General features: G+C 39.4%; 1 protein-coding gene across 17 annotated transcripts in view; it reads left to right on the top strand.

Moving 5' to 3' along the window:
* The first annotated feature begins 30 nt into the window (after positions 1-30).
* Positions 31-27,305, top strand: part of IPMK (inositol polyphosphate multikinase) — a 116,464-nt gene continuing 89,189 nt past the window's right edge. For 14 of the 17 annotated variants that reach the window (XM_025274090.3, XM_025274092.3, XM_025274093.3 and 11 more), the window contains exons 1-3: positions 1,536-1,727; positions 20,837-20,931; positions 27,017-27,113. In XM_025274090.3, coding sequence (XP_025129875.1) covers positions 1,538-1,727; positions 20,837-20,931; positions 27,017-27,113 — 382 coding nt within the window. In that variant the 5' untranslated portion in view covers positions 1,536-1,537. Of the gene's footprint in view, positions 126-1,535; positions 1,728-20,836; positions 20,932-27,016; positions 27,114-27,305 lie in introns of those variants that run through there. The other 3 variants (XM_025274091.3, XM_006051238.4, XM_044935155.2) reach the window with 2 other exon arrangements.

Genomic DNA, 27,305 nt, shown 5'->3' on the forward strand with positions numbered 1-27,305 from the left:
CACGTGTGTATTAAGCACCCGGGCTGATACTGAGCATGCGCGGAGCTGAGTCCCAGACCTTTAGGAAGTGTTGAGTACGGAATTTGACAGCCACAAGAGGAGCGAGGAGGAAGAGACCGAGAGAGGTAGCAACTGAGTTTGCGCAATCCTGAGGGGCTTGGTCCTGGAGCCCAGGGGACCCACCTTTGGAATAGAGAGTCCGAGCCAGGTTTTATGTCTCTCCCAGGTGTGCGGATTTATGAGGGCAGATTGTGTGTGCTGATATAACACTTGCCATAGACGGATATCTAAGATTTCACTCCCAAATTTCTTGCTTAGTCTGGTACCTGTAAGGCCAGGTCCAGTTTTCATTTGAAATGCCAAACACAGGAACCAACTGTGGTGTCCCATCCCAGAATCTCCCCCTCGCTCCCGGTGTGCACACCGCCCCCCCTTTTTTTTTCCTGATTTCGACACAATTCTCCATCTATGGAGCATCTTGGAACTTGCGCTAAGGGTCCAGTGGGAGAGAGAGAGAGAGAAAAAAAAAATCCTGCTCATTTCTTTTAAAAAACGTGCTCACTTAAAAAAAAATTAAGATTATTTCCTATCTTCTACAGTCTGAAATTAGTGTCGGTTTCAAAATTTTTTGAATAAGTTGTTTATAACTTGTTATAAGTTGTTTAGAGGCACCAATTTGGTGAGGAGGATAGGATTACTTAAAGGGTGTTTCGAAGGCTGCCTGGTTTTACTCCTATTGTATCTTTCCGGAGCGGGAGTTGGAGGGAGGTGATTGCGGTAAAAGATGGTCTCCCAAGACACCCAGGGCAACGCTTCTGCCTTCCACCTCTTAACGAGTGACTGACTGCCCCTTACAACTGCAAGAACCAGACGTCTTTAAGCCGGGGACGCGCTGAAGCGCGTACTGAATGAAAGAAGGAACAGCCCGGGCTGCACCAAAAGGCCCATCGGGTAGGGGTGAGAAGAGCTCCGCTTGTGCTTGCCCCTTCCAGGTCCTTCCGCTCTTCCGGGCAGCGCCGAGCGCGCGCCCCGCCTCGGGGGTCCCGTCGGGCTGCCTCTGGGCATGCTCAGTAGCGGCGGCTGCCGCGGGTCTCGCAGTAGGAAGCTAGCGGCGGAGGCGGCGGTGCAGGCGGCGCTGACGCGCACGCGGCAGCTAAGGGGACTGGAGGACGGCGGGAGGGGGCGGGGGCGCGGGAGGTGGGGCTGTCGTCGCCGTCAAGGCCCCGGGGAGCGCGAGGCGCCGCCGCCGCCGCTGCTCTCGTGCTTGGAACTGTCTCCAGGGCTGTGCCGGGATCGGCAGCCGCGGCGGCAGAGAAGCGGGAGCCTAGAGCCGCCCGGAGCGGAGAGTTGGGCAGGGGAGCGCCCGCGCCTCCGCGGCGTCATGGGTCCCCTCCCCGGGCCACAGCGGGCACCAGCCGCAGGAACCCCCGGGCCTCCTCGCGGCCGAGCCTGAGCGACCCTCGGGTCCTCCGGAGCCCTCTCCCTCCGCCCTATTTTTCCCCTTCTCTCGCCGCTGCCGCCGCCTCAGCTCTCCGTTATGGCAACGGAGCCGCCATCCCCTCTTCGGCTTGAGGCGCCCGGCCCCCCAGAAATGCGGACCCCACCGGCGAGCGAGACCGCCCCCGAGGGCACTCCGAAGTCGGCGGGCGGCAGGCTCCGCTTCCTCAACGGCTGCGTGCCCCTCTCGCATCAGGTGGCCGGGCACATGTACGGGAAGGACAAAGTGGGTAAGTGGGGGTGGCGCGGGGCTCGCCGCTCCCCTTCCGCCTTCGCGAGACCCCGGCCGGCGGAGGCCCCGGGGGGCTCACTGACCGGGCTGGACGCCTGTGCTGGTGTGCACGCCGCACCCTGGGTCTCTTTCACTTCCCCCCAGAGCCTCGCGACCCGTGCAGCAGGGGCTTGAAAAGTGGGGCGATTTCTGGGATGTGGGGTGTCGGGCCTGCAGTGGGAGGTGGCGAGAGAGGAGTGTCTGGTCTCCCCAGGGAGGGTGGATATTGATTGGAGACGGCGTTCGTTGTTAGTGAAAATAAGGAACTTCGTTTTTACTGGATGGGGAAGTAAATTCTCCCCTGAGCACAAGGTCTGTTTATTATAGGCGGGTAGCTAGTATTGCAAAAGAAAAGGAATGAAACGCAGATGATGCTAATCTAAGTGCTTCTCTTTTCGGTGCAGCTGCATAGCTGGAGGGGAAGGAAAAACAGTTTTGTTTTTTAATGTTTGTTTGTTTGGGTTCTGTTTTGTTTTGGGAAAGCTTGTCCTGGTTTATCTCTCTCCCCCGCCCTTTGGAGAGGTTTTTCTGATAGCTCTTGGATTTCTATGGGAGGCGTGGTTTCAGTAATGCTGAAACTCGGATTCACGGTCGAAAATACACTCTGCTGTTGTACTAGGATGGTACACAGTTAAGACAGTCATTCTTGATCATCTTTTTAAGACTGTATCTTTAGCCTGTGTAATACATTTTTTGAGTCACAGCGTTTAAAGCACAATCCAGGGCCTTTTTATTCTCTTGGTGATGTAAAAGTTCAGTTTAGGAACTGGAATTCACCTAGCTTACTCACACTGGTTCCTAGGCCATGATTACTTGGGGAAATCAGATGAGTATGTGAGTAATGCGGATCTTTGACCTGGAAACCACTGAGGACGATTTGGTTTATGCTGGTAAGATGATTCTGGCTTAGGCTAGTAAGATAATACTGACATTTTGAGGTGAGATAATAGGCCAAGACTGGTTCAGTGACAAACCTAAGGTTATACAGGTACTGTGTGGAGAATATGGAAACCAAGGGCCCTGCCTCGTAGCACGTTTTCCCCACCATGTTCTCAGGTGGCCCAGTGGTAAAGGATCAGCCTGCCACTTCAGGAGACTGTGGAGATGAGTTCCATCCCTGGGTGGGGAAGATTCCCCTTGAGGAGGAAATGACAACTCACTCCAGTATTGCTTGGGAAATTCCATGGACAGAGGAGCCTGGCAGGCTGGCTACAAGCCATGGGGTCGCAAAGAATTGAACAAGACTGAGTGAACACACATACATTGTGCTTGCAGAAAACCACTCAAACAAGGATTTTTGAAAATGGATGGGACAATGTATGTATGTTAATTGTCAGAGAACAACATTTTCCAATACTTTTATCTACTTTTCTCTTTTTCAAAGTTAGGGGTTAATGATTAGTCAATTGTATTCCTTTCTTCCCTTTAAATTGTTACTACCTCAGAGGCTGAATCTTTGTATTCCAGTAGCCTCCTGCGTGGCCTTAGGCTCAGTTAAACTCCAGAAATGTTGAAAGAGTGAAAATTATCAGTTCTTTTGATACACCCTGGTTAGGAAAAAAATAATTGTTATCAAGTGCTTAGCTTAGATGTAAGGAAACATTATCAAGGTGCTTAGAATAGAGACATTCTCCTATATGTTCCCTCTGTTAATGGAAGTTTGAGAGTAATTATGGAATACTTTTTAATAGATTTATACTACATACCTATTGATTTATATTAATGAATTATAAGGATGATATTCCTAATAACATTCTAGAGGCATGAAAAAAAATAATTGTTTCCCTGAGGGCCCCTAAGATGGACTTATGTACAAAGGAGAACGAACAAAATATCTGAAATTAAACCACAAACACGTTAGTGTAACCACTGCTTATCAAAGTATGTAATAATGAACCTGTTCAGAGTTATCTCTGACTAATAACTAATGTACCTTAAAGCTGCATTGCAAACAGTGACTGAAAGAGTTTGTCATCCAAATGAACTAATCAAAGTAGTATAGATTCTAGAAGCTGGAGTCCTTAGCTTTATTTATTATTACATTTAACTTAAAATGTTATTAGTGAAAGGACACCTGAATGATGATAATCTACTTTATTCATAGCATGGATAACAAGATGGTCAGTAATTCGAAGTTCAAGTTTATTATGCCTCTGTACTATCATAAATCACTTAGAGTTGTAAAGTATATCTTGTAGTTCAAGATGTACTTTGGCTATCAACTGAAATTCTCAGAATAAACTTTGTTAAAGACATTGTGGATTTTTAAAAAAAAATTATTGCTATCATTTAGTAAGCAGGGTTTTTCAATTTAGGATTAATGTCTTATCTATTTCCAAAAGGGATTTGTTGGCTTTATTAAATTTAAAAACATAGAACTAATAGCACCAAGTACTTGAACAGAAAAATAGATCTTGTTATATCGTTATAACTGCTTAAGAAGGTTATGTTATAGTTCTGATATCAAGAGATATATTTTTTGTTCTTCAGTGAAATCATTTCATCAAAGTATATTTATGTCTTATTTTTAAGAATACAAAATATTTGCATTTTCAAGTTGTAAATTGTACATGATCTTTCAGGAAAAAAATTTCAAACATATATCAGTGCCTTTCCTCCTATTTTCCCTCTCCCAGGGCAGTCACAAACACTGGTAACTTTCTGGTGTATCCTTTCAGGCCTTTGTTTCTGGTCACATATGTAAACACATTAACACACTTCCAATTTTTCGTACAAATATATCTGCAACTTCTGGCTTTCATTTTGTATTGTGTTATATAGTATGTCATATTTTCATGCTTATAATATACTTCATCTAAAAAACTGTTGTATGGATAGTGGATAGTGTAATGTGGATATGTCATAATTAGTCCTCTGGTGATGAAATCTTAGGTTTTCACTATTTTGTGTGTGTGTGTGTTAAAAATAATGTATTAAGCATTCTTGTACATCATAGTATACCTTGCACATTATACAGCCTTTTTTTGGCCATGCTGCAGGCCCTGTAGGATCTCAGTTCCCTCGACCAGGGATTGAACCTGGGCTTCAGCAGTGAAAGCCTGGAATCCTTTACCACCAGGGAACTCCTGGGTCTTGTTTTATACAACTTTTTCCATAGATATGTTTCACAAAAATGTAATTGCTACCAATTTGAAATCAAAAAGCTTGCCAAAATGTAAAATCCTTTTTTGTTTTGATATTTAACATGTACCATTAATTTCCTTCAAATGTCCTTGAGGTTTTAAACAAGTTGAAATCAGGTGTTTGTATCTTAATTCAATTTAGGATATAGAAATGAGATGATCTATAGGGAAAAGAAGGATTTAAACTGATATTGTTCTGGGGGAAAAACCCACAACTATTTTGGCTTACTACTGGTCTATTACTGGTCTATTTTTTTAAGATACCCTCTGAAACTAATTGACTTAAAATAATTTCAAACTTCCAGAAAAGTTACAAGAATAATATAGGGAATTTAACATTTTTCTGAATTTATCTCTCTGTATATACATACTTATTTTTTTCTTGGGCTTCCCTGGTGGCTCTGTGGTAAATAATCCACCTGCCAGTGCAAGAGACGTAGATTTGATCCCTGGGTTGGGAAGATCCCTTGGAGAAGGAAATGACAACATACAGCAGAATTATTGTCTCTGAAATCCCATGGACAGAGGAGCCTGGTGGGCTACAGTCCATGGGATCACGAAAGAGTCAGATATGACTTAGCGACTGAACAACAACAACATTTTTTCTTTACTATTTGAGAGTCGGTTGCATACATCATGCGCCTTTCTTTATACAGTAATGCCTCAGTGTGTAAATCTTAAGAATGTACTTTAGTGTGTATTTCTGTAACCACAGCACGTTTATCAAATATGGAAAATTTAACAATTTGATACAGTGACAGAGCTGTGGAGCACAGCCCTTAGCACCTGACTGTCGCTGAGCTCCATTACCGCCTCACACCAGACACCCCCACCCCCAAACAGGTAGCGGTCCTGTTCTGCCATTGGTTGACCCACAGTGGGCCTCTCCCACAAGCAACCAACTGTAGGTGAACTACAGTTAGTGGGGGATTCAGCCAACAGTTGGGGGAGTGGTGGTCGTCAGGTGGAGAGTGAGGTAAGAGGCAGACTCCAGCCTTTGCCTGGGGGGGGCCCTCCAGCTCACCCAGCCTTGGGCTGCTGGATGATCTGGGGGTCCCAGGGAACAGACTGGGGGCTGTGTTCTGCAGAGCTCCAGAGCCCTGGCCAGGGCCACCCACCTTGAAGCATAGTTGACTTTGTAAGAAAATAAAAAAAAAAAGAAATAGCTCTCTGTTATTCCTATGTATGTGTGTTCTTTTTTATGATCAATTTGCAGTCATGGATTTTTATTTTATAGTGTCATAATCTATTATAGAACTTGTTTATTTTGCTGTTCAAATTGTCCCAGATTTGACCAGTTTGGAGCACTTCCTTCCTTTCTGTCAAACTATTTTTTTTTTTCAATAATTTTTTGTGTGTGTGTGTGTGTGGGCACACCACATGACCTGTGGGGTCTTAGTTTGCCAAACCAGGGATTGAAGGCCTGCATTGGAAGCATGGAGTCTTACCCAGTGGACTGCCAGGGAAGTCCACACAGCTCTGGAACCTGCCATTTCTACAAGGAGCCCTGGTTCATTTGTAGTGGGAAATGGTTTTTAGAAACCAAGATCTGGGTGCAGGTTTGCTTGTTACCACTGAGATGTCATTGCTTCCAGGTCTTTTCAATGGACATTACTAAAAAGTGTATATAAATATTTTAGAAATCATAATTGCATACTGATACTTCTAGTTTCATTCCAATTACATGGAGTTCTTTTCCTTTTCCTGATTCTATATTTGTATTTTCCATTTACCTCAGTGAGAACCTGGCTCCCAGCAATATTAAATTTTTTTTTAATCCTATGATCTTCAGAATTTCTGTACTCATACTACTGTAGAAAACAAACCTAGAATAAAGAATTCAAGATTAGATTCCCTTTCATTGAGGGTATGTGGTTGGACACTTTCAAAAGCTATTTGGATTAGGATTTTTTTGTGTGTGTGGTTATTTTTACTTCCCTCTTCTCCATGGTAATATTATTCATTTGAAATATGTTTGTTTCTGTTTAAATTCATTTTGCTTCCTTCAGTGATCAGTTTTTGAATGCTTATAAAATTAATATGCTTCCAAAAGCAAAACTTTACAAAAAAGGTGTATCAGAAGTGTCACTCTCTTCTGTATCACTTCATCCCATTTCTCAGCATCCCTTGTAGGTAACCAGTTTCATTGTTTCTGATTTATCTTTTCTGAATTTCTTGTTGCAGAATTAAGCAGATCTCTATTTTCTTCTTTTCCTTTCTTCTGACAAAAAGTAGTATGCTGTATATACTCTTTTGTACTTTGTTTTTTAAACTTAGCAGTATTTCCTAGAAATCAGTATCAGCAGTTCATAGAGTGCTTCCTTATTGCCTTTTTACAACTTATTAGTACTCAGTTGTGCATATATACCTTAGTTCTTTCAGTTTCATATTGGACTTGTTTTACTGATTTGTTTATCCTAGCAGTAATACCTCACTGTCTTAATTTAAACTGCTGTATAATAAATCTTGATGTATGGTAGAATAAACATCTCACTTTTGATTGTCTTGACTATTTCTGGCCATTTACATTCAGTGTAAAAGTCTTACACTAGATTTTACCTAAATAATTGATGCTACTGTATTTCATGCTTCCTTTTTAAGGAATTTAAAACATTTCTGTGTTGGGAAATTTCAAACTTCAAGTTGCAAATATAGAACAACAAACTAATACATATTACCATTCATCTGTATTTGCCTATTAATATTCTGCCACAATTGCTTTATCATGTATAATAATGGTTTTGTGGAACCATTTAAAACTAAGTTGCAGGCATCATGACCTCTTGTCTGTCTCCTAAAAATAAGAACATTTTCTTACCTAACCATAGTAAAATTACCAAATTCAGAATATATATCATTTGGCTTTTGCCACTATTCCTATAATATTTCTTTATAGCAGTTTTCCCTAATATTCTTTATAGCAGTTTTCCCCCATCTGAGGTTATATACATTGCATTTAGTTATTATCACCCTCTAGTTGCCTGTCATATGGAGCAGTTCTTAACATTTTTTCTTTATCTTTTTTAACTGTGAAATATTTGAAGACTATAGGCATATGACTTTTAGAATATTCTTCAAGATTCTCTAATTACTTCCTTATGATTAGAATCAGATGAATGCATTTTTTCTAAGAATATCAAATGAATTATGTTGTTTTCTTGAAGCATCATATCATACAGCACAGGATATCAATTGCATTACTGGTGATATAACTTTGATCAGCTGATTAAATGATGTCTGCCAGATTTTTCCACTGTTAAGTTTAATTTTTCCTATTGTAGGTAAATAATTTGAGAGGAATATTTTGAGACTGTTAAACATCCTGCGTATCATTGGCATTTTCACCAAATGTTACAAGCACTCGTAATGATATTTGGCCAACTCAACTTACTACCGTGTTAGCTGGAAAATGATGTTCTAATCTCTTATTCCTGTTACATTTGTTAGTTGGCATTCTTCTTTAAGGAATACAGATTTTCCTTCTCTCTCTAATTAGGACAGACTGCTGGGTTTTTCAAACTTCAACAGATGAATCTTAGCCTTTATTGTTGCTGCTTAATTTTGTTGCTCGATTGTCCCAGATTTTGGCATTGGGAGCGTCTTCAAGCTGGCTCCTGGGTCTTTTTAATGTTCCCATATTTTAAAGCATTTTCTCATTTTGTGGCATGAAAAGATGTCCCACGTTCATCTTATACCTTTCAGGTTCCAGCCTTAGAATAAGACACTAATTTCTCAAGAACCTAGTTCATTTGGGTGTTGTTGTTGTTCAGTTGCCAGGTCATGTCTGACTCTTTGCAACCCCATGGACTGCAGCATGCCAGGCCTCCTTGTCCCTCACCATCTTCGGGAGTTTGCACAGTTGGATTCATGTTTATTGCACCAGTAATGCTGTCCAGCCATCTCATCCTCTGATGCCCTCTTCTCCTTTTGCCCTCGATCTTTTCCAGCATCAGGGACTTTTTCAATGAGTCATCTGTTCATATCAGGTGGCCAAAATACTGGAGCTTCAGCATCACAGCAGAGTAATGTCTCTGTTTTTCAACACACTGTCTTGGTTTGTCATCGCTTTCCTGCCAGGAAGCAATTGTCCTCTGATTTCATGGCCTGTAGTCACTGTCAGCAGTGATTTTGGAGTCCAAAAAGAGGAAATCTGTCACTACCACTTTTCCCCCTTCTATTTCCCATGCAGTAATGGGGCCATTCCATGATCTTAGTTTTTTTCATATTTAGTCTTAAGCCAGCTCTCTACTCTTTTTCACCAACACAAAAGAAAACTTTACACATGGACATCACCAAATGGTCAATACCAAAATCAAATTGATTACATTCTTTGTAGCCGAAGATGGAGAAGCTGCATATACAGTCAGCAAAAGCAAGACCTGGAGCTGACTGTGGCTAAGATGATAAGCTTCTCATAGCAAAAGTCAGGCTTAAACTAAACAAAACCAGGAAAAACACTAGGCCAGCCAAGTATAATTTAAATCAAATCCCGTATAAATTCACAGTAGAGGTAATGAATAGATTCAAGGGACTAGATCTAGATAGCAGAGTGCCTGAAGGACTATGTACAGAGGTCTGTCATATTGTGTAGAAGGTGGCGAACAAAACCATCCCAAAGAAAAAGAAAAGCAAGAAGGTGAAGTGGTTATCTGAGGAAGTTTTATGAATAGTGGAAGAATGAAGAGAAGCAAAAAGCAAGGAAAAGAGGGAAAGGTACATCCTTTGGGGATAAATGGTATTTAAAAACCAACATCTGGGCAACAGGTATACTAATTGCTCCTTGATTGTTATTACTGTTGGTCCTTTCAGCAGAATGAATTAAGAAATAATTTCTTATTGGTAAAAATTAAGGTTAATATTCATATCTGTAATTAAAATCTAATATCACAGGGTTCTTTCTTCTCCCTGTTCTATATTCATATCTCCCTTTTTTCTCAGAAAACTGTCTTCCCAAACATAAATATGTTTACTCATCTTGGAATATTTAAATCAACTGTGCATTCCTGGATTAAGGTCCACATGGTTGTGATAAATTGTTGTTGTTCAGTTGCTAAGTCATGTCTGACTCTTTGCAACCTCTTGGACTGCAGCATGCCAGGCTTCCCTGTCCTTCACCATCTCCCAGAGCTTGTTCAAACTCATGTCCATTGAGTTGGTGATGCCATCCAAGGATCTTGTCCTCCGTTCATGCCCTTCTCCTCCTGCCTTCTCTCTTTCCCAGTATCAGGGTCTTTTCCAATGAGTCAGCTCTTTGGAAGCATCAGGTGGCCAAAGTACTGGAGCATCAGTACCTTCAGCATCAGTCCTTCCAAAGAATATTTAGGATTGATTTCCTTTAGGATTGACTTATTTGATCTCCTTGCAGTCCAAGGGACTCCCAGAGTCTTCTCCAACACCACAGTTCAAAAGCATCAATTCTTCAGCACTCAACCCTCTTTTATGGTCCAACTCTGACATATGTACGTGACTACTGGAAAAACCATATCTTTGACTATAGGGACCATGTCGGCAAAGTAATGTCTCTGCTTTTTAATATGCTCTCTAGGTTTCTCATAGTTTTTCTTCCAAGGAGCAAGCATCTTTTAATTTCATGGCTGCAGTCACCATCCACAGTGCTTTGGAGCCCAAGAAAATAAAGTCTGTCACTGTTTCCATTGTTTTCCCATCTATATGCCATGAAATGATGAGAGCAGATGCCATGATCTTAGTTTTTTGAATGTTAAGTTTCAAGCCAGCTTTTTCATTCCTCTTTCACCTACATCAGGAGGCTCTGTAGTTCCTCTTCATTTTCTGCCATTAAAATGGTATTATCTGCATATCTGAGGTTATTGATATTTCTCCCAGCAATCTTGATTCCAGCTTGTGGTTCATCCAGCCTGACATTTCGCATGATGTACTCTGCATACAAGTTAAATAAACAGGGTGACAATATACAGCCTGACACGCTCCTTTCCCAATTTTAAACCAGTGTGTTGTCCATGGTTGGTTCTAACTGTTGCTTCTTGACCTTCATACAGATTTCTCAGGAGGCAGGTAAGGTGGTCTGGTACTCCCATCTCTTTAAGAATTGTTTACAGTTTGTTGTTGTGATCCACACAGTCAAAGACTTTAGCATAGTCAATGAAGCAGAATAAGATGTTTTTCCTGGAATTCTCTTTCTGTGATCCAGCGGATGTTGGCAATTTGATCTCTGTTTCCTCTGCCTTTTATAAATACAGCTTGTATATCTGGAAGTTCTTGGTTCATGTACTGTTGAAGCCTATCTTGGAGGATTTTGAGTATAATAACCTTGCTAGCATGTGAAATGTGTGCAGTTGTGGGATAGTTTGAACATTCTTTGACATTGCCCTTCTTTGGGATTAGAATGAAAACTGACCTTTTCCAGTCCAGTGGCCACTGCTGAGTTTTCCAAATTTGTTGGCGTGTTTGGATTTCATTTCTTAGTGTTTTTATTGTAGATTTCTATGACTGTATTCATTTGAGATAATTGCCTGTAGTTTTAAGTCTTTGTTGAGGTTTTTAAAAATGATTATGCTGGCTTCATTAAGTGAGCAGGGAAATGTTTCCTACTTTTCTTGGTAAAACTGGTATCTTTTTCTGTAAGTGTTGGATAGAATTTACTAATGAGCACATTTTGGCTTCAGTTGTCTTAGTATATTTAAAAATATGAAATCAATGTTTTTGGTATACATAAAAAGTTAGCGCTAAGTCGTGTCCGACTCTTGTGATACCATGAGCCGTAGTCCGACAGGCTCCTCTGTCCATGGGATTCTCCAGGCAAGAATACTGGAATGGGTTGCCTTTTCCCTCTCCAGGGGAACTTCCTGACCCAGGAATTGAACCCAGGTCTCCCGCATTGCAGGCAGATGCTTTACAGACTGAGCTATGTGGGAAGCCCTTGGTATACATCAGTTCAGTTCAGTCATTCAATTATGTCTGACTCTTTGCGACCCCAAGGACTGCAGCACACCAGGCCTCCCTGTCCATCACCAACTCCAGGAGTTTACTCAAACTCATGTCCATTGAGTCGGTGATGCCATCCAACCATCTCAGCCTCTGTCGTCCACTTCTCTTCCCACCTTCAATCTTTCCCAGCATCAGGGTCTTTTCAAATGAGTCAGTTCTTTGCATTAGGTGGCCACAGTATTGGTATACATAGGAGAACTTAAATTTTCTATTCTCTGTCTAAAGGTGTTTGTACACTTTATCTGTTTTTTTTAATAATTTTTATTTATTTTTGTCTGTGCTGGGTCTTCATTGCTGCATAGGCTTTTCTCTAGTTGCAGTGAGCTGGGATACTCTTTGTTGTGGTGTGTGGATTTCTTACTGTGGTGGCTTCTTTTGTTGCAAAGGATGGGCTTTAGGTGTATGGGCTTTAGTGGTTGCGGCAGGTGGGCCCAGTAGTTGCGATTCCTGGGCTTTAGAGAACAAGCTCAGTAGTTGTGGCACATGGGCTTAGTTGCTCTGTGGCATGTGGGATCTTCTTGGACCAGGGATCGAACCTTTGTCTCCTGCATTGACAGGTGAATTCTTTACCACTGAGCCACTGGGAAACCCCTATCTAAGTTGTTGAATTTATTGGTGTGACGTTCATAATTCATTTATGCTTTTAATGTTTGTAGCATTTGTAGTGACATCTCATCTTTCATTTATTTCTAATAATGATTATTTGTTTTCCTTGATCTGTCTAGCTAGAGGTTTATCAGTTTTATTGATCTCAGAGAATCTTTTAGTTTCACTGATTCTTTTCTGTTGTCCATTTTTATTGCACTGATTTTTTTTTTTTTTGCTCCTGTCTTTCTTTAATATCTTTTCCCCCCTGCATCTTAAGTTGGAAGCTTCTTTCTTTTGCAATATAAGCATTTAAAACTATGCATTTTTCTCTAAGCACTATGTGGTACTTTTAGTTGCATTCCACAATTTTGATATGTTGGTTTCATTATCACCTAGTTAAAATATTTCCTAATTTCCCTTGTGAATTTTGATCCATGGATTAGTTAGAAGTGTGTTTACATTCTGCCTATTTAGTATTTTCCCAGATGTCTTATCATTACTTCCGTTGTGGTCAGAGAATATTCTCTGTGTGATTTATTTTCTGTAGTCCAGCAGATGATCAGTTTTGGTAAAAGTTCCATTTATACATGAAAAATATATATATATTCTGTTGGACGTAGTATTCTATTAAGTGTTGGTATAGTCAAGTTGTTTGATACTGTTGTTACAAAGTTTTATATATCATTAATAATGTTCTGAATACTTGTTTTTATGAATTATTGAGATAGTAATTGTGAGTCTATCTTTTCAGTTTTTGTTTCATATATTTTGAAACTTTGCTACCATTGTGTCTTAGTGAATTGACTTTTTTATCATTATGGCATGTCCTTTACATTCAGTATTTCTTTTCTTGAAGTCTATATGACATTAGCATAGTTTGATATATAAGAATATTAATATATCAACTTTCTTATGAGTAGTATATCTTTTTTAATCCCCCATCCTTTTAACCATTTTTGTTTTTGTATTAAATATAAATTTTGTATTAAATTAGGAGGGTTTTTTTTTTTTTTTTTTTTTTTCTCCATAGTATTTATGATTCTCTGGGCTTCCTGACTCCATAGTTTGTTTTTATTAGTTTTAGAACATTTTAGACATTGTCATTTTGGTCATTAAAAAAAAAGTCTTTTTAATAACCTGGTTACATAATTGAGATTATACAGAGTATGTAATTATTTAGTGTACATGTTTTCCTGTGTCAAGTATGTTTTCTATTATGAAAGCAAAATATGTTTATTACAGAAATTTCTGGGAAAAGTTACCAAAAAAAAAGTTAAAAATTACCTAGACTATTCCATCCGCAGATAGAAATTTTAACATGCAGTTATTTTTTTTCTCTTTTTGTGTTTCAATTTGGGTAATTTCTGTTGCATGCATGTGTGTGCTAAGTCGCTTCAGTCATGTCTGACTCTTTGTGACTCTATGGACTGTGGCCTGCCAGGCTCCTCTGTCCCTATGGATTCCTTGTCCTCACATTTACTGATTTCTTCCTCTGTTTTATGTCTATGGTAAACCAATAGAAAGCAGTTTTTAATCTCTTTTACCATGTTTTTATTTCTTACATTCCATTTAACTCAAAATTTATCTGTGCTGAAATTCCGTATCTTTTCATGCATGTGTTACCTTTCCTGTTACAGTTTTTAATAGATTAATTATGGTTATTTTAAGTTTGATAATTATAACATTAGTGTAATCTCTGAAACTGTTCTGTATGTTGCATTATCTCTTGGCATTGTTTTTTCCCTTAGTTTTTTATATGACTTGTGATTTTTTAATTAAAATCTGTATATCATATGTAGGACTGAAGTAACTGAGGCAAACAGTATTTATGCCTGAAATGAATATACCTCTTCTACTAGGCTGTTAACCTAGCAGAACCAGTCTAGTCAGGAGTAGAGCCAAGTTTGAATTAAGTTGTTGTAGTTACCTTCTGTTGTGAATTGATTGTTGTGCCCTCCAAAATTAATATATTGAAACACTAACTCCCAATATGATTGTATTTGGAGGCAAGGCTTTTAAGATTAATGAGGAAAGGCCTCAACCCATCTTCAGTTAGTTCAGTTGCTCAGTCGTGTCCGACTCTTTGCGACCCTATGGCTTCCCTGTCTATCACCAGCTCCAAGAGCTTGCTCAAACTCATGTCCATTGAGCCGGTGATGCCATCCAAGCATCTCATCCTCTGCCATCTGCTCCTAGCATCAGGATCTTTTCCATTGAGTCAGTTCTTTGCATCAGGTGGCCAAAGTATTAGAGTTTCAACCTGTCTTGGCTCTCTCTTTTTATAAGTTTTGTCTCCTCCCCCCTCACCTCCCCTATGCAAATTAGGGCTAGCTAGGAAGGGGGTGTGTTTGTTTCACCTGAGGTATTGGTACTGGGATTTTCTTTTGTTCTATTTTTGAGGGCTTTTCCCTTTGTCTTTTAGCCATTCCTTTTTCTTATTATAACTAAACAAACTCATAAGGTGGGGCCTGATCCGGTAGGATTAGTGTCCTTATAAAAATAGACCATGTGAGGACACAGTGAGAAGGTGGCTGTCCACAGGCCTGAAAGATGGTTCTTGCCAAGGTACCTGGCACCTTGATCTGGGCCTTCTAGCTCTATAACTGTGAGAAAATAGATTTGTGTTGTTTAAGCATCCAATCTTTGGTATTTCAGAAGTACAAGCAGATTAATATATCTTTAGTGTATCATGGGCTTGAAATTCCTCTGTTGTAATCTTATGTTTAGATTGAGAGTGATTTGCTGGAGGATTTTTCTCAGTATTCCTTTCCAGCCCTCTGCTTTAGGTCTTCTTTGCACCCATGCTTCAGAAGTGTTTTTCCTCTGTGTTCGTGCCCCTCCTCCATCTGTAGACTACTGTTGCTTACTGGTGACAGACAATGTCAGAAAGTGAGAGCTGCCCCAGGGCATAGGGGTCTTGGATTTTAAGGGCTCAGTAGTTTCATGTGCTAATGAGGGTGGTGAGTATCCTTGTTAGGTCTGGGAAGGGTGGGGATTTCCCAGGGTTTGGGCCACTGCCCACCTTCTGACCTTTTATGATCTAACTGTCTCAGCTTAAGTGGGGGTGATTTTTAGTACTGGTTGTGGTTGTATGTGTTCAGTCATGTCCGACTTTTTCGACCCCATGGCCTGTAGCACACCAGGCTTCTCTGTCCGTGGAATTTTCCAGGCAAGAATATTGGAGTGGGTTGTTATTCCTTTCTCCAGGGGATCTTCCCGACCCAGGGATTAAACAAACCCATGTCTCTTATGTCTCCTGAATTGACAGGCAGATTCATTACCAACTGTACCACCTATTACAATGAAGGTATAATGAACTAAAGGTCAATGATTGGACTGTTCTCAGAGCCACCTTAGTTTAAGCTGGTTCCAGCCAGTCTGTATCCCAAGGGTTGCACCCCTTTATTTATCTAGCGTGTGTGTCCTACCCTTTTCTCTCCTGTCTCGTGCTCCTTTTTTTTTTTTTTTTTTTTGTGGGAGACAAACTCTTTAGCAAGTGAGTTTCTTTTTCTTCCCCCAGCAATAGACTACCTCTGGAGTCAGGACTCATCATGCTTTTCTGGTCCCTCTTTGCCTCCAGGATTAAAGGATTTTTTTTTCTTACTATTCTCCCCATCTTTGTGCCTTGGGGGCAACATGATTTACTGCCCTTACCTTAGAAGCTTAAGAATTTTGTTCATAGGGGAAAAGGTTCTGGGAGGAACTGTTTTTTCCTGTAGTCGTGTTACCTGAAAAATTGGGTTTCTCTTGGTGGGTGTTGAGCCAAAAGACATAACCAAGTTAAAAATCAGGAGAAGAAGGATTTATTACCTGCAGCAAGTAAGGAGCTCTTTCCCAAAGCAGTGTCTCCCCAGATGGTAAAATTGGGGAAACTTTTAAGTTAAGGAATGTTTGTGAAGGGGCTTGAGCAGAAAATTCAGTATAGAATTGGGGCAGAGATGGACAAAGTCCAAGTTTTAGTTGATTGAAATCGCAGAGGGTTCGAAAAGGAAACCTCATCATTTCATCCTTCACTTGAGTAGGGGTGTAGTTCCTGAACAGCTATGATCTGTATCAGATTGTTATATATATATATCTTGAGGAGGAACTAGGACTTTATCACTGAACTATTGTTTCTTGGTGCTTCCCTGGCAGTTGAGAAGGTAAAGAATCCATCTGCAATGCGGAAGATCTGGGTTCGATCCCTGGATTGGGAAGAACCCCTAGAGGAGGAAATGGCAACCCACTCCAGTATTCTTGGCTGGAGAATCCCCATGGACAGAGGATCCTGGCAGGCTATTGTCCATAGGGTTGCAAAGAGTAGTGAGCACAGCACTGCACATTGTTTCTTGACTGCTTTTCCTTTGTTCCTGCAATCCTTCACTTCATTGTTCAGTTGCTAAGTCATGACTCTTTGTGACCCCATGAACTGCAACATTCCAGGCTTCCCTGTCCTTCACTATCTCCCAGAATTTACTCAAACTCTTGTCCATTAAGCTGGTGATGCCATCCAACTTCCCTTAAGATTGTTAATTACTGGGTCCTGTTCAAGGGCAAGCATTGTGGCCAGGCTTAGATTCCCAAACAACTTAGACCTAAAATGGTTTCTCTTATGTCAAGAAAGCTGTGCCTGGTTCTTTTTCTCCAGGGACTCCCTGCCCTATCTACTTACAGGAATGGTGTCTGCTTCCTCAAGGACTGTACCTTTGAGGGTTGCTTTTATCTTTTTATTCAGTTTTTTTTTTTTTTTTTTTTTTTTACTCCAGTCTTGGATACAGAGAGGGGTTTCTGAAAAAGATGTTGCAAGTGTTTTGTAATTTTTCGAAGTCAGTATTCCCTCCCTAACTTGTTATTGTTAACTGTTTGTTAAAAATATTAGCTGAATTATTCTTACTGCCTTGTAAGGCAGTCCCATCTTCTTGCCGTGTGCTACCATAAGCAAGGGAATGCTCCCATTGGGCATATCATAGTGGTTAGATTATATGTTTGTAGTTTACAGTCTCAGTGCTCTAATGGTTTCAAGAAAAGTTATAATTTTGTAGATTATCTAACTTTTCCTTATTTTAAGATGGGAGTGGTGTTCTTTCAGCTTTTTGTATACTATGTAGAAGTGGAAGTCCAGAATTATTTTTCTGACCCATTCTCTTTTCTCCTTATGATACCCCAACTATGTATTTGTTAGAATGCTTGATATTATCCTATAGGCTGCTGCTGCTAAGTCGCTTCAGTCGTGTCTGACTCTGTGACCCCATAGACGGCAGCCCACCAGGCTCCTCCATCCATGGGACTTCCCAGGCAAGAGTACTGGAGTGGGTTGCCCTTGACTTCTCCAATCCTATAGGCTACTAGTGCTTTATTCCATTTTTCTTTTTAGATACTTTTTCTCTCACTGAACTAATTTAGATATTTTCTGTAGACTTTCCTTAAAGTTTATTATCAGTCTCTTTGATTGCCTATTCTTAATCATCTGCTGATAATTGTATTTCAGATACTGTGTCTTTTTACTTCTAGAATTTCTTTTGGTTCTTTTTTAGACTGCATTTCTCCTGAAGTATCTATTCAGTGTTTATATCCATTTTTCCTATAGTTTCTATTGCATCATACTTAGAATTGTTTTAACATCCTTGTTTGGTAGTTATAAGTACTCGTTCATCTGTGTGTCATCATCTGTTGACTGTGTTTTCTTCTGGTTATACATCACACTTCCTTCTTTTGGTATGTCTCAATTTTTAAATTGAATTTTGGATACCTGATTTAAAAAACAGTGAGAAGAAAGAAAAGAACCCTGGGAAGTGAAATATATTATTTTTTGTTTTGTTTTGCTCCACATAGAGTATAAGCCCTTCCCCTCTGTTTAGAGTGAGAGACTGATAAATCATATTCCTTCTAGAATTTAGTTGAACTGGTGCTGGGCTGCATTCTTAGATTCAGTTCATGTGGTGTTGGCTCAGCCTTCCAAGATGTTTCTTTTCTTATCCTGACTGTTTTTCAGCTGTGAGGGATTTGGCTGCAGTGTAAGATACTAGTGGTTTACTTTTAGATCCTATAATTCATTCACTGGGAGAATGCCTGGTATTACTATCTCTTTCTCCATGGCTGCTTTCTCTGAAAACCTGGAGTGGTTTTTCAGAGTGAATAGTGTGGGAGAATTACTGGATCAAACAATCTGTTTTTGTGTTAGGACTATTGTCTGTAATCCATCCTGGTACCCCACGCTGTTGTCTATAGTCTGATTTCTGCTTGCCTGCTAAAATGTTTGTCTAATGGCAGACTCACCTGTTTCTAGATAAGGTGTCTGCCTCAATGTGGAGAAGCTTCATAATTCTCTCTTCACTGATGAATGCTCCCTGCTCCCTCCCAATTCAGCTCATCAGTCCTTTTTTTTTAAATAAAGTATTTTTAAGGTTTATTTATTTATTTATTTTTGGCTGTCCTGGGTCTATGTTGCTGCACACGCTTTTGTCTAGTTGTGGAGAGGGGGCTAATCTGTAGTTTTGGTGCATACACTTCTCATTATGATGGCTTCTCTTGTGGAGCACAGGTTCTAGGACTCATGGGCTTCAGTAGTTGCGGCATAAAGGCTCAGTATCAGCTCCCGGGCTCTAGAACACAGGCTCAGTAGTTGTGGCGCAGGGGCTTAGTTGCCCTGCAGCATGTAGGATCTTCCTGGATCAGGGATCGAACCTGTGTTTCTTTCATTGGCAGGCTGATTGTTTACCACTGAGCCATCAGGAAGCTCCAGGGCTTTTTTACATCTACCTTTATTCATTAGCCCATTGAAAATGTTTGTTACCATGGGCGTGAAGGCTCTCCCAGACTTTTGGAAAAGTATTTCTCTTCAGTAACTTTTAGCTATGTTAGACTGTTCTTTGAAGTCCCAAAATCTTTTCATTACTTACCAACCAATCTTACTCATATGAATTAATGTTTTTACTTTCCTTATATTCTATAAGTAGCACTTAAACAAACTCGATTATTGTATCTTTTAGGTTGATACCTTGTTGATTAAATTCTACATTTTTGTCCTTAAAAATTCCTGAAATTTGCCAAAGAAATAGAAACTTAAGTAGTGTATTTTATCAAAATTGGAAATAGATTTATTTGAGCTCTGTTGTGTTCTAACTGGCATGATTTTATGAAATCTCAATATATGAAAATTTAAGATTTTTACATATAAATGAAAAACAGCCTCCCCTTTGAGTGGGCATATCATAAAATGGTGCCCCTTCTTGTCCAGGCTTGGCACCTGATTTCAGCCCCTACATTTCGCATTGGCTTGGTGCCCTCATGCTATCAGTACAGCTTTACACAGTGCATCTGACTCAGGAAAAACTTTAGTTGCTTTCTTATAACAGATTAGAGAAACTTAAAAAAATGAAAAAATGGGAAACTCATATAGAACCACTGTTAACATTTTTTTGTTTGCTTATAAAAGTGGGATCAGTTTATGCTACTGCTTTTAATTTGCTTCTTGAAAGTGAAGGTCACTCAGCCGTGTCCGACTCTTTGCGACCCCATGGACTATACAGTCCATGGAATTCTCCAGGCCAGAATACTGGGGTGGGTAGCCTTACCCTTCTCCAGGGGATCTTCCCAATCCAGGGGTCAAACCTAGGTCTCCCTGAGCATTGCAGGTGAATTCTTTACCAGCTGAGTCACAGGGAAGCCCAAGAATACTGGAGTGGGTAGCCTATCCCTTCTCCAGTGGATCTTCCCGACTCAGGAATTGAACCAGGGTCTCCTTCATTGCAGGTGGATTCTTTACCCAACTGAGCTATCAGTTCAGCTCAGTTCAGTCGCTCAGTCGTGTCCGACTCTTCGCGACCCCATGAATCACAGCACTCCAGGCCTCCCTGTCCATCACCAACTCCCAGAGTTCACTCAGACTCAGGTCCATCAAGTTGGTGATGCCATCCAGCCATCTCATCCTCTGTCGTCCCCTTCTCCTTCTGCCCCCAATCCCTCCCAGCATCAGAGTCTTTTCCAATGAGTCAACTCTTCGCATGAGGTGGCCAAAGTACTGGAGTTTCAGCTTTAGCATCATTCCTTCTAAAGAAATCCCAGGGTGGATCTCCTTCAGAATGGGGAGGCCCAATTTGCTTCTTATTTAACTATAAATTAACATCTCCTGGAAAGTCTATTACTGAAGAATTTCTATAAAAATTTAAGTATGTTCTATTTATTAGAAAGTCTGAGGGGGCTATAAGGGGCATAACAGTTGGAAACAACAAAAGCAAGCTATTTAGAATTTGTGTTCCTGGTGCTTTGCCTATAACAGGCACTGAAATATGTTGTTTGAATGTTTCAATTTCTGAAATAAGTAAAAGGAAACTGTTAAATTTATGAAATTGGCTATTAAAGCATTTTAGAATATCTTATTTTTGTTCTGTAGGTATACTGCAACATCCAGATGGCACAGTTTTGAAACAATTGCAGCCGCCTCCAAGGGGTCCAAGAGAGCTGGAATTTTATAATATGGTAAGTGAGGTAAGATTTGTTTTGTTGTATTCAAAGTGCTTTTCATAATTTTATACTGCTGACTCAATAAGAAATACATTTGATAACATGTCATAGTACACTTTGTATGTGACTGAAATAACAGCTCAAAAAAAATACGATGTTTAATATATTCTAGTATTTTCTATTCTATTTCATTTTTGAGTGATTCTTATTTTGATATACTGAATTAATTTTGATTGATGGGTTTTGATCTACATTTTTGAAAAACACTTAGATGATAGACTGTATTTTTCAGAAATGCTGAGTTTAACTAAGTACTTTTTTTTTTTACTATAGAATTTCTTTGAGCCTTGAACATGCTAGTGTGTACTATGAAACTCCAAAGGAGGGTAGAAGGGAAGGATTGGGGGACAGTTAACATTTAATTAACCTTATTACTAGGAATAATTATTAGAAGATTGACAATGTTTTGCAGCCATCACCTCTGTCTAGTTAACAAAACATTTTCAGCACACACACACAAAAAACCCTGTACTCAATTAAGCCACGATGTCCTATTCCTCCCTCACCCCAATGTCTTCCACCCACCAACCTGCTTTCCATGGATTTAGTTATTCTTGTGTCTAGCTTCTTTTGTTGAGCATGTTTTTAAAGTTTGTGGTAGGCACTAGAACTTTGTTCCTTTTTGTGGCTGAGTAATACTTCATTAAATTTACATACCACATTTTGTTTATTCATTTACTCATTGAAGAACATTTGGATTGTTTCTATCTTTTGGCTTTTGTAGATAAGGCTGTTATGAACATTTATGTATCGGTATTTGTTTGAATACCTGTTTTCTAATTCTTTTAGATATTAGAATTGGATATGGAGTGGAATTACTGGGTCATATAGTAATTCTACGTTTAATTATTTGAGAAACTGTCAAAATTGTTTCCCAAAGTGCCTGCCCTATTTTACACTTTCACCACTAATATATGAGGATTCCAGTTTTTCTATATCCTCATCAACACTTGTTAGTTTTGTTTTTGTTTTTAAATAGGCATTCAAGTGAATGTGAAGTGTTAATCTTATTGTAATTTGCTTTGATTTCCATATGTGACTTGTAAATATTTCCCCTATTCTCTGAGTTGTCTGCATTTTCTTGTTAGTGTCTTTTGAAGTGCAGACTTTTAGTGTCATATTTAATGTCATGAAGGTGAATGCTCATATTTTCTTCTAAGAATTTTATAACTTTACCTCTTAAATTTAGGTGCAAGTAAAAAGATAATGCAAAACAAAAACCAAATACTTGCTAGTTATGCTTTACCAACTCATTTAACAACAACATTTCCCTGTGAGTTAGATACACTGTTATTATCCTCATTTTATACTAAAGTATGATTAATTTAAATAATTTTACCAGGATCATTCAAATAGTTAATGATGGTCCCTGGATTTGAACATAGGCAGTCTGGCTTTAGAATATGCTTTCAATTGCTGACACTTCCTCTTCTTCAAAGAAAATATTTTATATTTACTCTGTAAAAGTCTTGCACATACTTTGTGGGATTCATTCTTAGTTGGATTCATTCTTATTTTTTGTTTCTATTGTAAACAGTATTTTTTTGAGTTAAGTTTTCCAATGATTGCTAATACACAGGAATGAGATATTTGTACGGTGTTCTTACATACAATAATCTTGGTGAACTCTTAGTAACTTATATTTATCTGAGACTTTCTAAGAATTTTAGTTGCTTTCTGTATAGATGGTTGCATCTTCTGTGATTGGAAACTCTATTTGTCCCTTGTGAATCTATATACTTCTATCGGGGATTTCTATATAGTTCAGTGTGATGAACTGAAGCAATGGTGGGGGGAATTTTCTCCTCATTTAGTAAAAGTGCTTCTAACATTTCCCTGTTAAAGTATGACTTTCAAGCTAAGTTTTTGAGAGATACTTCTCCATAAATTAAAGAAAGTGCTTTCTTTGTGAGTTAAGATTCTCTCAAGGAACAAATGATGCACTCTATCAGTTTAATAAAAGGACTATTTACAGTGAAATACTATTTACACCTGCAAGAAAGAAGGTTATATACCATCTGTAGGCCTGGTCAGCACGGAGAGGGAGTGGTTGCTGGAACTCAGCAAGGTAACTTTAAGAGAAGACTTGGACTGATAAGGAGGAAACTAGAGAAGTAAATAAGTGACCTCAGCTGTTCACCAACCCCCCTAGTCTCTTGCACCAGGAAGAGACAATGCAGGAGGGCAAAGATTTTCTGTATCTGTTGAAATGATCATGAGTTTCCTCTTTTAATCTGTTAATGTGGTAAATACCCTTGTTCATATTCTAAGTTGTGTCTGACTCTTTTGACCCCATGAACTATAGCACACCAGGCTTTGCTGTCCTTCACTATCTCCCAGAGTTTGCTCAGACTCATGTCCATTGAGTCAGTGATACCATCCAACCGTCTCATCCTTTGTCGCCCCCTTCTCCTCCTGCCCTCAGTCTTTCCCAGCATCAGGGTCTTTTCCAATGAGTCAGCTCTTCATATCAGGTGGCCAGAGGATTGGAGCTTTAGCTTCAGCATCAGTCCTTCCAATGAATATTCAGGGTTGATTTCCTTTAGGATTGACTGGTTTGATTTCCTTGCTGTCCGAGGGGACTCTCAAGGGTTTTCTCCAGCACTGCATTTCAAAAGCATCAGTTCTTTGGCACTCAGCCTTCTTTATGGTCCAACTCTGACATTTATACATGACTACTGGAAAAACCATAACTTTGACTGAGACAGACTTTTTTTGGCAAAGTGATAACTGTTTTTAAATACGCTGTCTAGCTATATCATAGCTTTTCTTCCAAGGAGCAAACGTCTTTTGATTTTGTGGCTGCAGTCACTGTCCGCAGTGATTTTTGAACCCAGGAGAATAAAATCTGCCACTCTTTCCACTTATCCACTTTTTCACCATCTATTTGCCATATAGTGATGGAACCAAATGCTGCAATTTTAGTTTTTGAAAGTTGAGTTTTAAGCCAGCTTTTATACTCTCCTCCATGGAATTCTTCAGTCAAGAATACAGGAATGGGTAGCCATTCCCTTCTCCTGGGGATCTTCCCAACCTAGGGATTGAACCCAGGTCTCCTGCATTGCAGTCAGATTCTTTACCATCTGAGCCACTGGGGAAGCCACTGGTAAATGCCATAACAGATTTCTAATATTACATTACCTTTGATTTTTGAAATAAAACATACTTGGACATGTTATTTTTGTTTTTTAATAATATGCATTACTGGGTTTTGTTTGCTGCTGCTGCTGCTACGTTGCTTCAGTCGTGTCCGACTCTGTGAGACCCCATAGACGGCAGCCCACTAGGCTCCTCTGTCCCTGGGATTCTTCAGGCAAGAATACTGGAGTGGGTTGCCATTTCCTTCTCCAATGCATGAAAGTGAAAAGTGAAAGTGAAGTCACTCAGCCGTGCCCGACTCATAGTGACCCCATGGACTGGAGCCTACCAGGCTCCTCCATCCATGGGATTTTCCAGGCAAGAGTACTGGAGTCGGGTGCCATTGCCTTGTTACATATATAAGATTTTTTACAGCTATGCTCATGAATGAGGTTATTATTTTCTTCACATATTGTCCTTGTCTTGTTTTGACACCAAGTTTCTTTTAGCTTCATAAAATGAGTTTTGAGGGGCATTTCTTTTTCTTTTCTGTGGAAGAATTTGTATCAGATAAGTATTTGATTCCTTAGACGTGATAAAACTTACCTATAAATTCATCAGAGCAGCCTGTTGACTTGTCTCTTTTTCTTCCATAAGTCCTTTCCATCTTTCCTTTCATTTGTTCCTGGGAAGGGATATATTTTTTAACTAATGATTCAGTTTCTTAAATGTTTTGATTTTCTTTGTTAATGTGGTATTAAAATATATATTATAGTTTTATGTAATTATCCACCTGGTAAAGTTCTTCATAGTATTTTTTAAAATGCTATGCTAGTTTAATTATGACTCCCTTTTTATTCCTGATATTGTTGTATTTGCTGTTTTTTTCTGTATTAGCTTGGCTCAGAGCATTTTTTTACTCTCCCTCTTTTAGTATCTCTGTCCTCATCTAGGACTGATCCTAAGTTCAGAGATCCTTTGGTTCAGGTCTTCAGAGTGGACCTCTGAGCCCAAAGCATTTTACATGAGTAAACTTAAATGGTTTTGAGTACTTAGGTACACCATATTTGGCAAGAGTTAATGGGTAAGATGTCTTGCTAGTCATTATTATTAGTAGACCTATTTGGCAAGAGTTAATGAGTAAGATATCTTGCAAGTTATTATTAAACCTTTTATTTTGTATTGGAGTGTAGCCGATTAACAGTGTTGTGATAGTTTCAGGTGGACGGCAAAGGTACTCATCATACATATACATGTATGCATTCTCCCCAAACTACCCTCCTATCCAGGCTGCCACATAACATTGAGCAGACTTCCCTGTGCTATACAGGAGGTCCTTGTTGATTTTCCATTGTAGATATTAACAGTGTGTACCTGTTATCCTAAACTCCCTAACTATTCCTTTCACTCACCCTTTCCCTGACAACCACAAGTTCTTTCCCTCAGTCTCTGAGTCTGAAACAAAAAATATTTTCTTTCTGCTTTTCTAGAAGAAAAATTAAAAATCTAGTTCCAGGATATCTGCATATTTCCATTGTTTTCTAGAATTATTACTGGTTATAAATCAAATAATTAAATGAACAATACTTAGACTTACATTGAGTTAAATGATACATTTTTTAAGGTAAAATCACAATTTCTTTACAGATATAAAATAAACACGTTAAAGATTTTGTTTAAACTCATTTAATGAGGTAAGTGATGCGAAAATATTGACTTTGTGTGCTGATGCCAAACAGAAATATGGAAATTGTTATGGAGGAGAGAGAAAAAGTGGCTTTATTTCTTTGCCAGGCAACAAGGGAACCCAGCAGGCTATTCCCTCAAGAACTGTGTCCCCATCCCTGGGCAATAGGAAAAGGTCTTAACAGACATGAGGTGGGGGTAGGTGATAAGGATCAAAGCAGTGACTGGCTTGCATTCTTCTGATGGGTTAGTGGTGAGGTAAGTAGGAGTCAGTGTCATCAACTTTCAGGTTCAAACTTGTCTGGGGTCAAAACAGTTCAAAGATAGTGTTGTGTGTATCCCTTGATAGGGAAACAGGACCTTCCCCCAAGGCTGCTCTTGACTGTTTCTCCCTGGTGTCACTTCACCTCTCTTTCCTATTTAGTAACTGCTTGCATCTGCACATTGGAACTCAGGAAAGGTCATGCAGGCTGAATGAAGCCTCTTTCTTATAATCAAAGAAATGGGGGATACGGAAAGGCTTTGTGCTCAGGAGCCCCACAGGGCCCTACTTAGTATCAGAACTAAGCAGGCGTTAAAACCTAGTTCAAAAGAAAAGTCAAAGAAGCACAAATTTATATGGCATAAAGGGAAGGTGAAATGAGTGTACATAAGAACACTGTAAACTCTCCCTTTCCAGGGAGGTTGGAGGGAAGTCAGTAATCCTCCTCTGTTGCTGTTTATTGGTCAGTTGTGTCTCACTCTTTGTGACCCCATGGGCTGCAACCCGCCAGGCTCCTATGTCTACGGAATTTCCCAGGCATAAGTATTGGAGTGGGTTGCTGTTTCCTTCTCCATAGGATCTCCCTGACCCAGGAATTGAACCCATGTCTCCTGCAAGTCTCCTGCATTACAGATGGATTCTTTACCACTGAGACTCCAGTGAGGCACAGATCCTCCTCTGGCCAGAATTCTTTGTCTATGGACAAGAATTCTTTTGCATTTGCTAAGAGTTATCTACAACTTACTTTGTTGTAAAATAGTTCAAGGACAGTGAAAGGCTAGAATTAGATAACCAAGAATATGCTCTAAATAATACAGAGTTTCTCATTGGAGACTATACATAGAGATTTTTTTTTTTTTTTTTTTTTTTGCTTATTCCAGACTTAAACTTATTAAATTCCAGTTAAAACTCATACTGGATAAATTATGATTCATTGTATTGTGTTATTTGAGAAATGTGTGGAGCAGTTAGAAAGCATTACAAGGAACTAACTTGCAAATGTTCCATTTCTCTTTGTTTCAGGTTTTTGCTGCTGATTGTACTGATGATATTCTTTTAGAGCTACAAAAATATTTGCCAAAATATTATGGCATCTGGTCACCTCCTACTGCACCAAATGGTAATTTTTTCTTTAAAATCCATCTTTTAGTCTTAATTCATGAGAATTGCTTTTTAAAAGATTTAAGTAGGATTAAGCCTCGTATTATAAAAACAGAATATATGTGTTTTTCTTACTACTCTTTCTCTTATTCATTAAGAAAACTTATTAATACTTTTGCTTTTCATAGCCAGTTTCTTAAATAGCATATAC

The sequence above is a fragment of the Bubalus bubalis genome, chromosome 23, assembly GCF_019923935.1.
Source record: "Bubalus bubalis isolate 160015118507 breed Murrah chromosome 23, NDDB_SH_1, whole genome shotgun sequence".
NCBI lineage: Eukaryota > Metazoa > Chordata > Mammalia > Artiodactyla > Bovidae > Bubalus > Bubalus bubalis.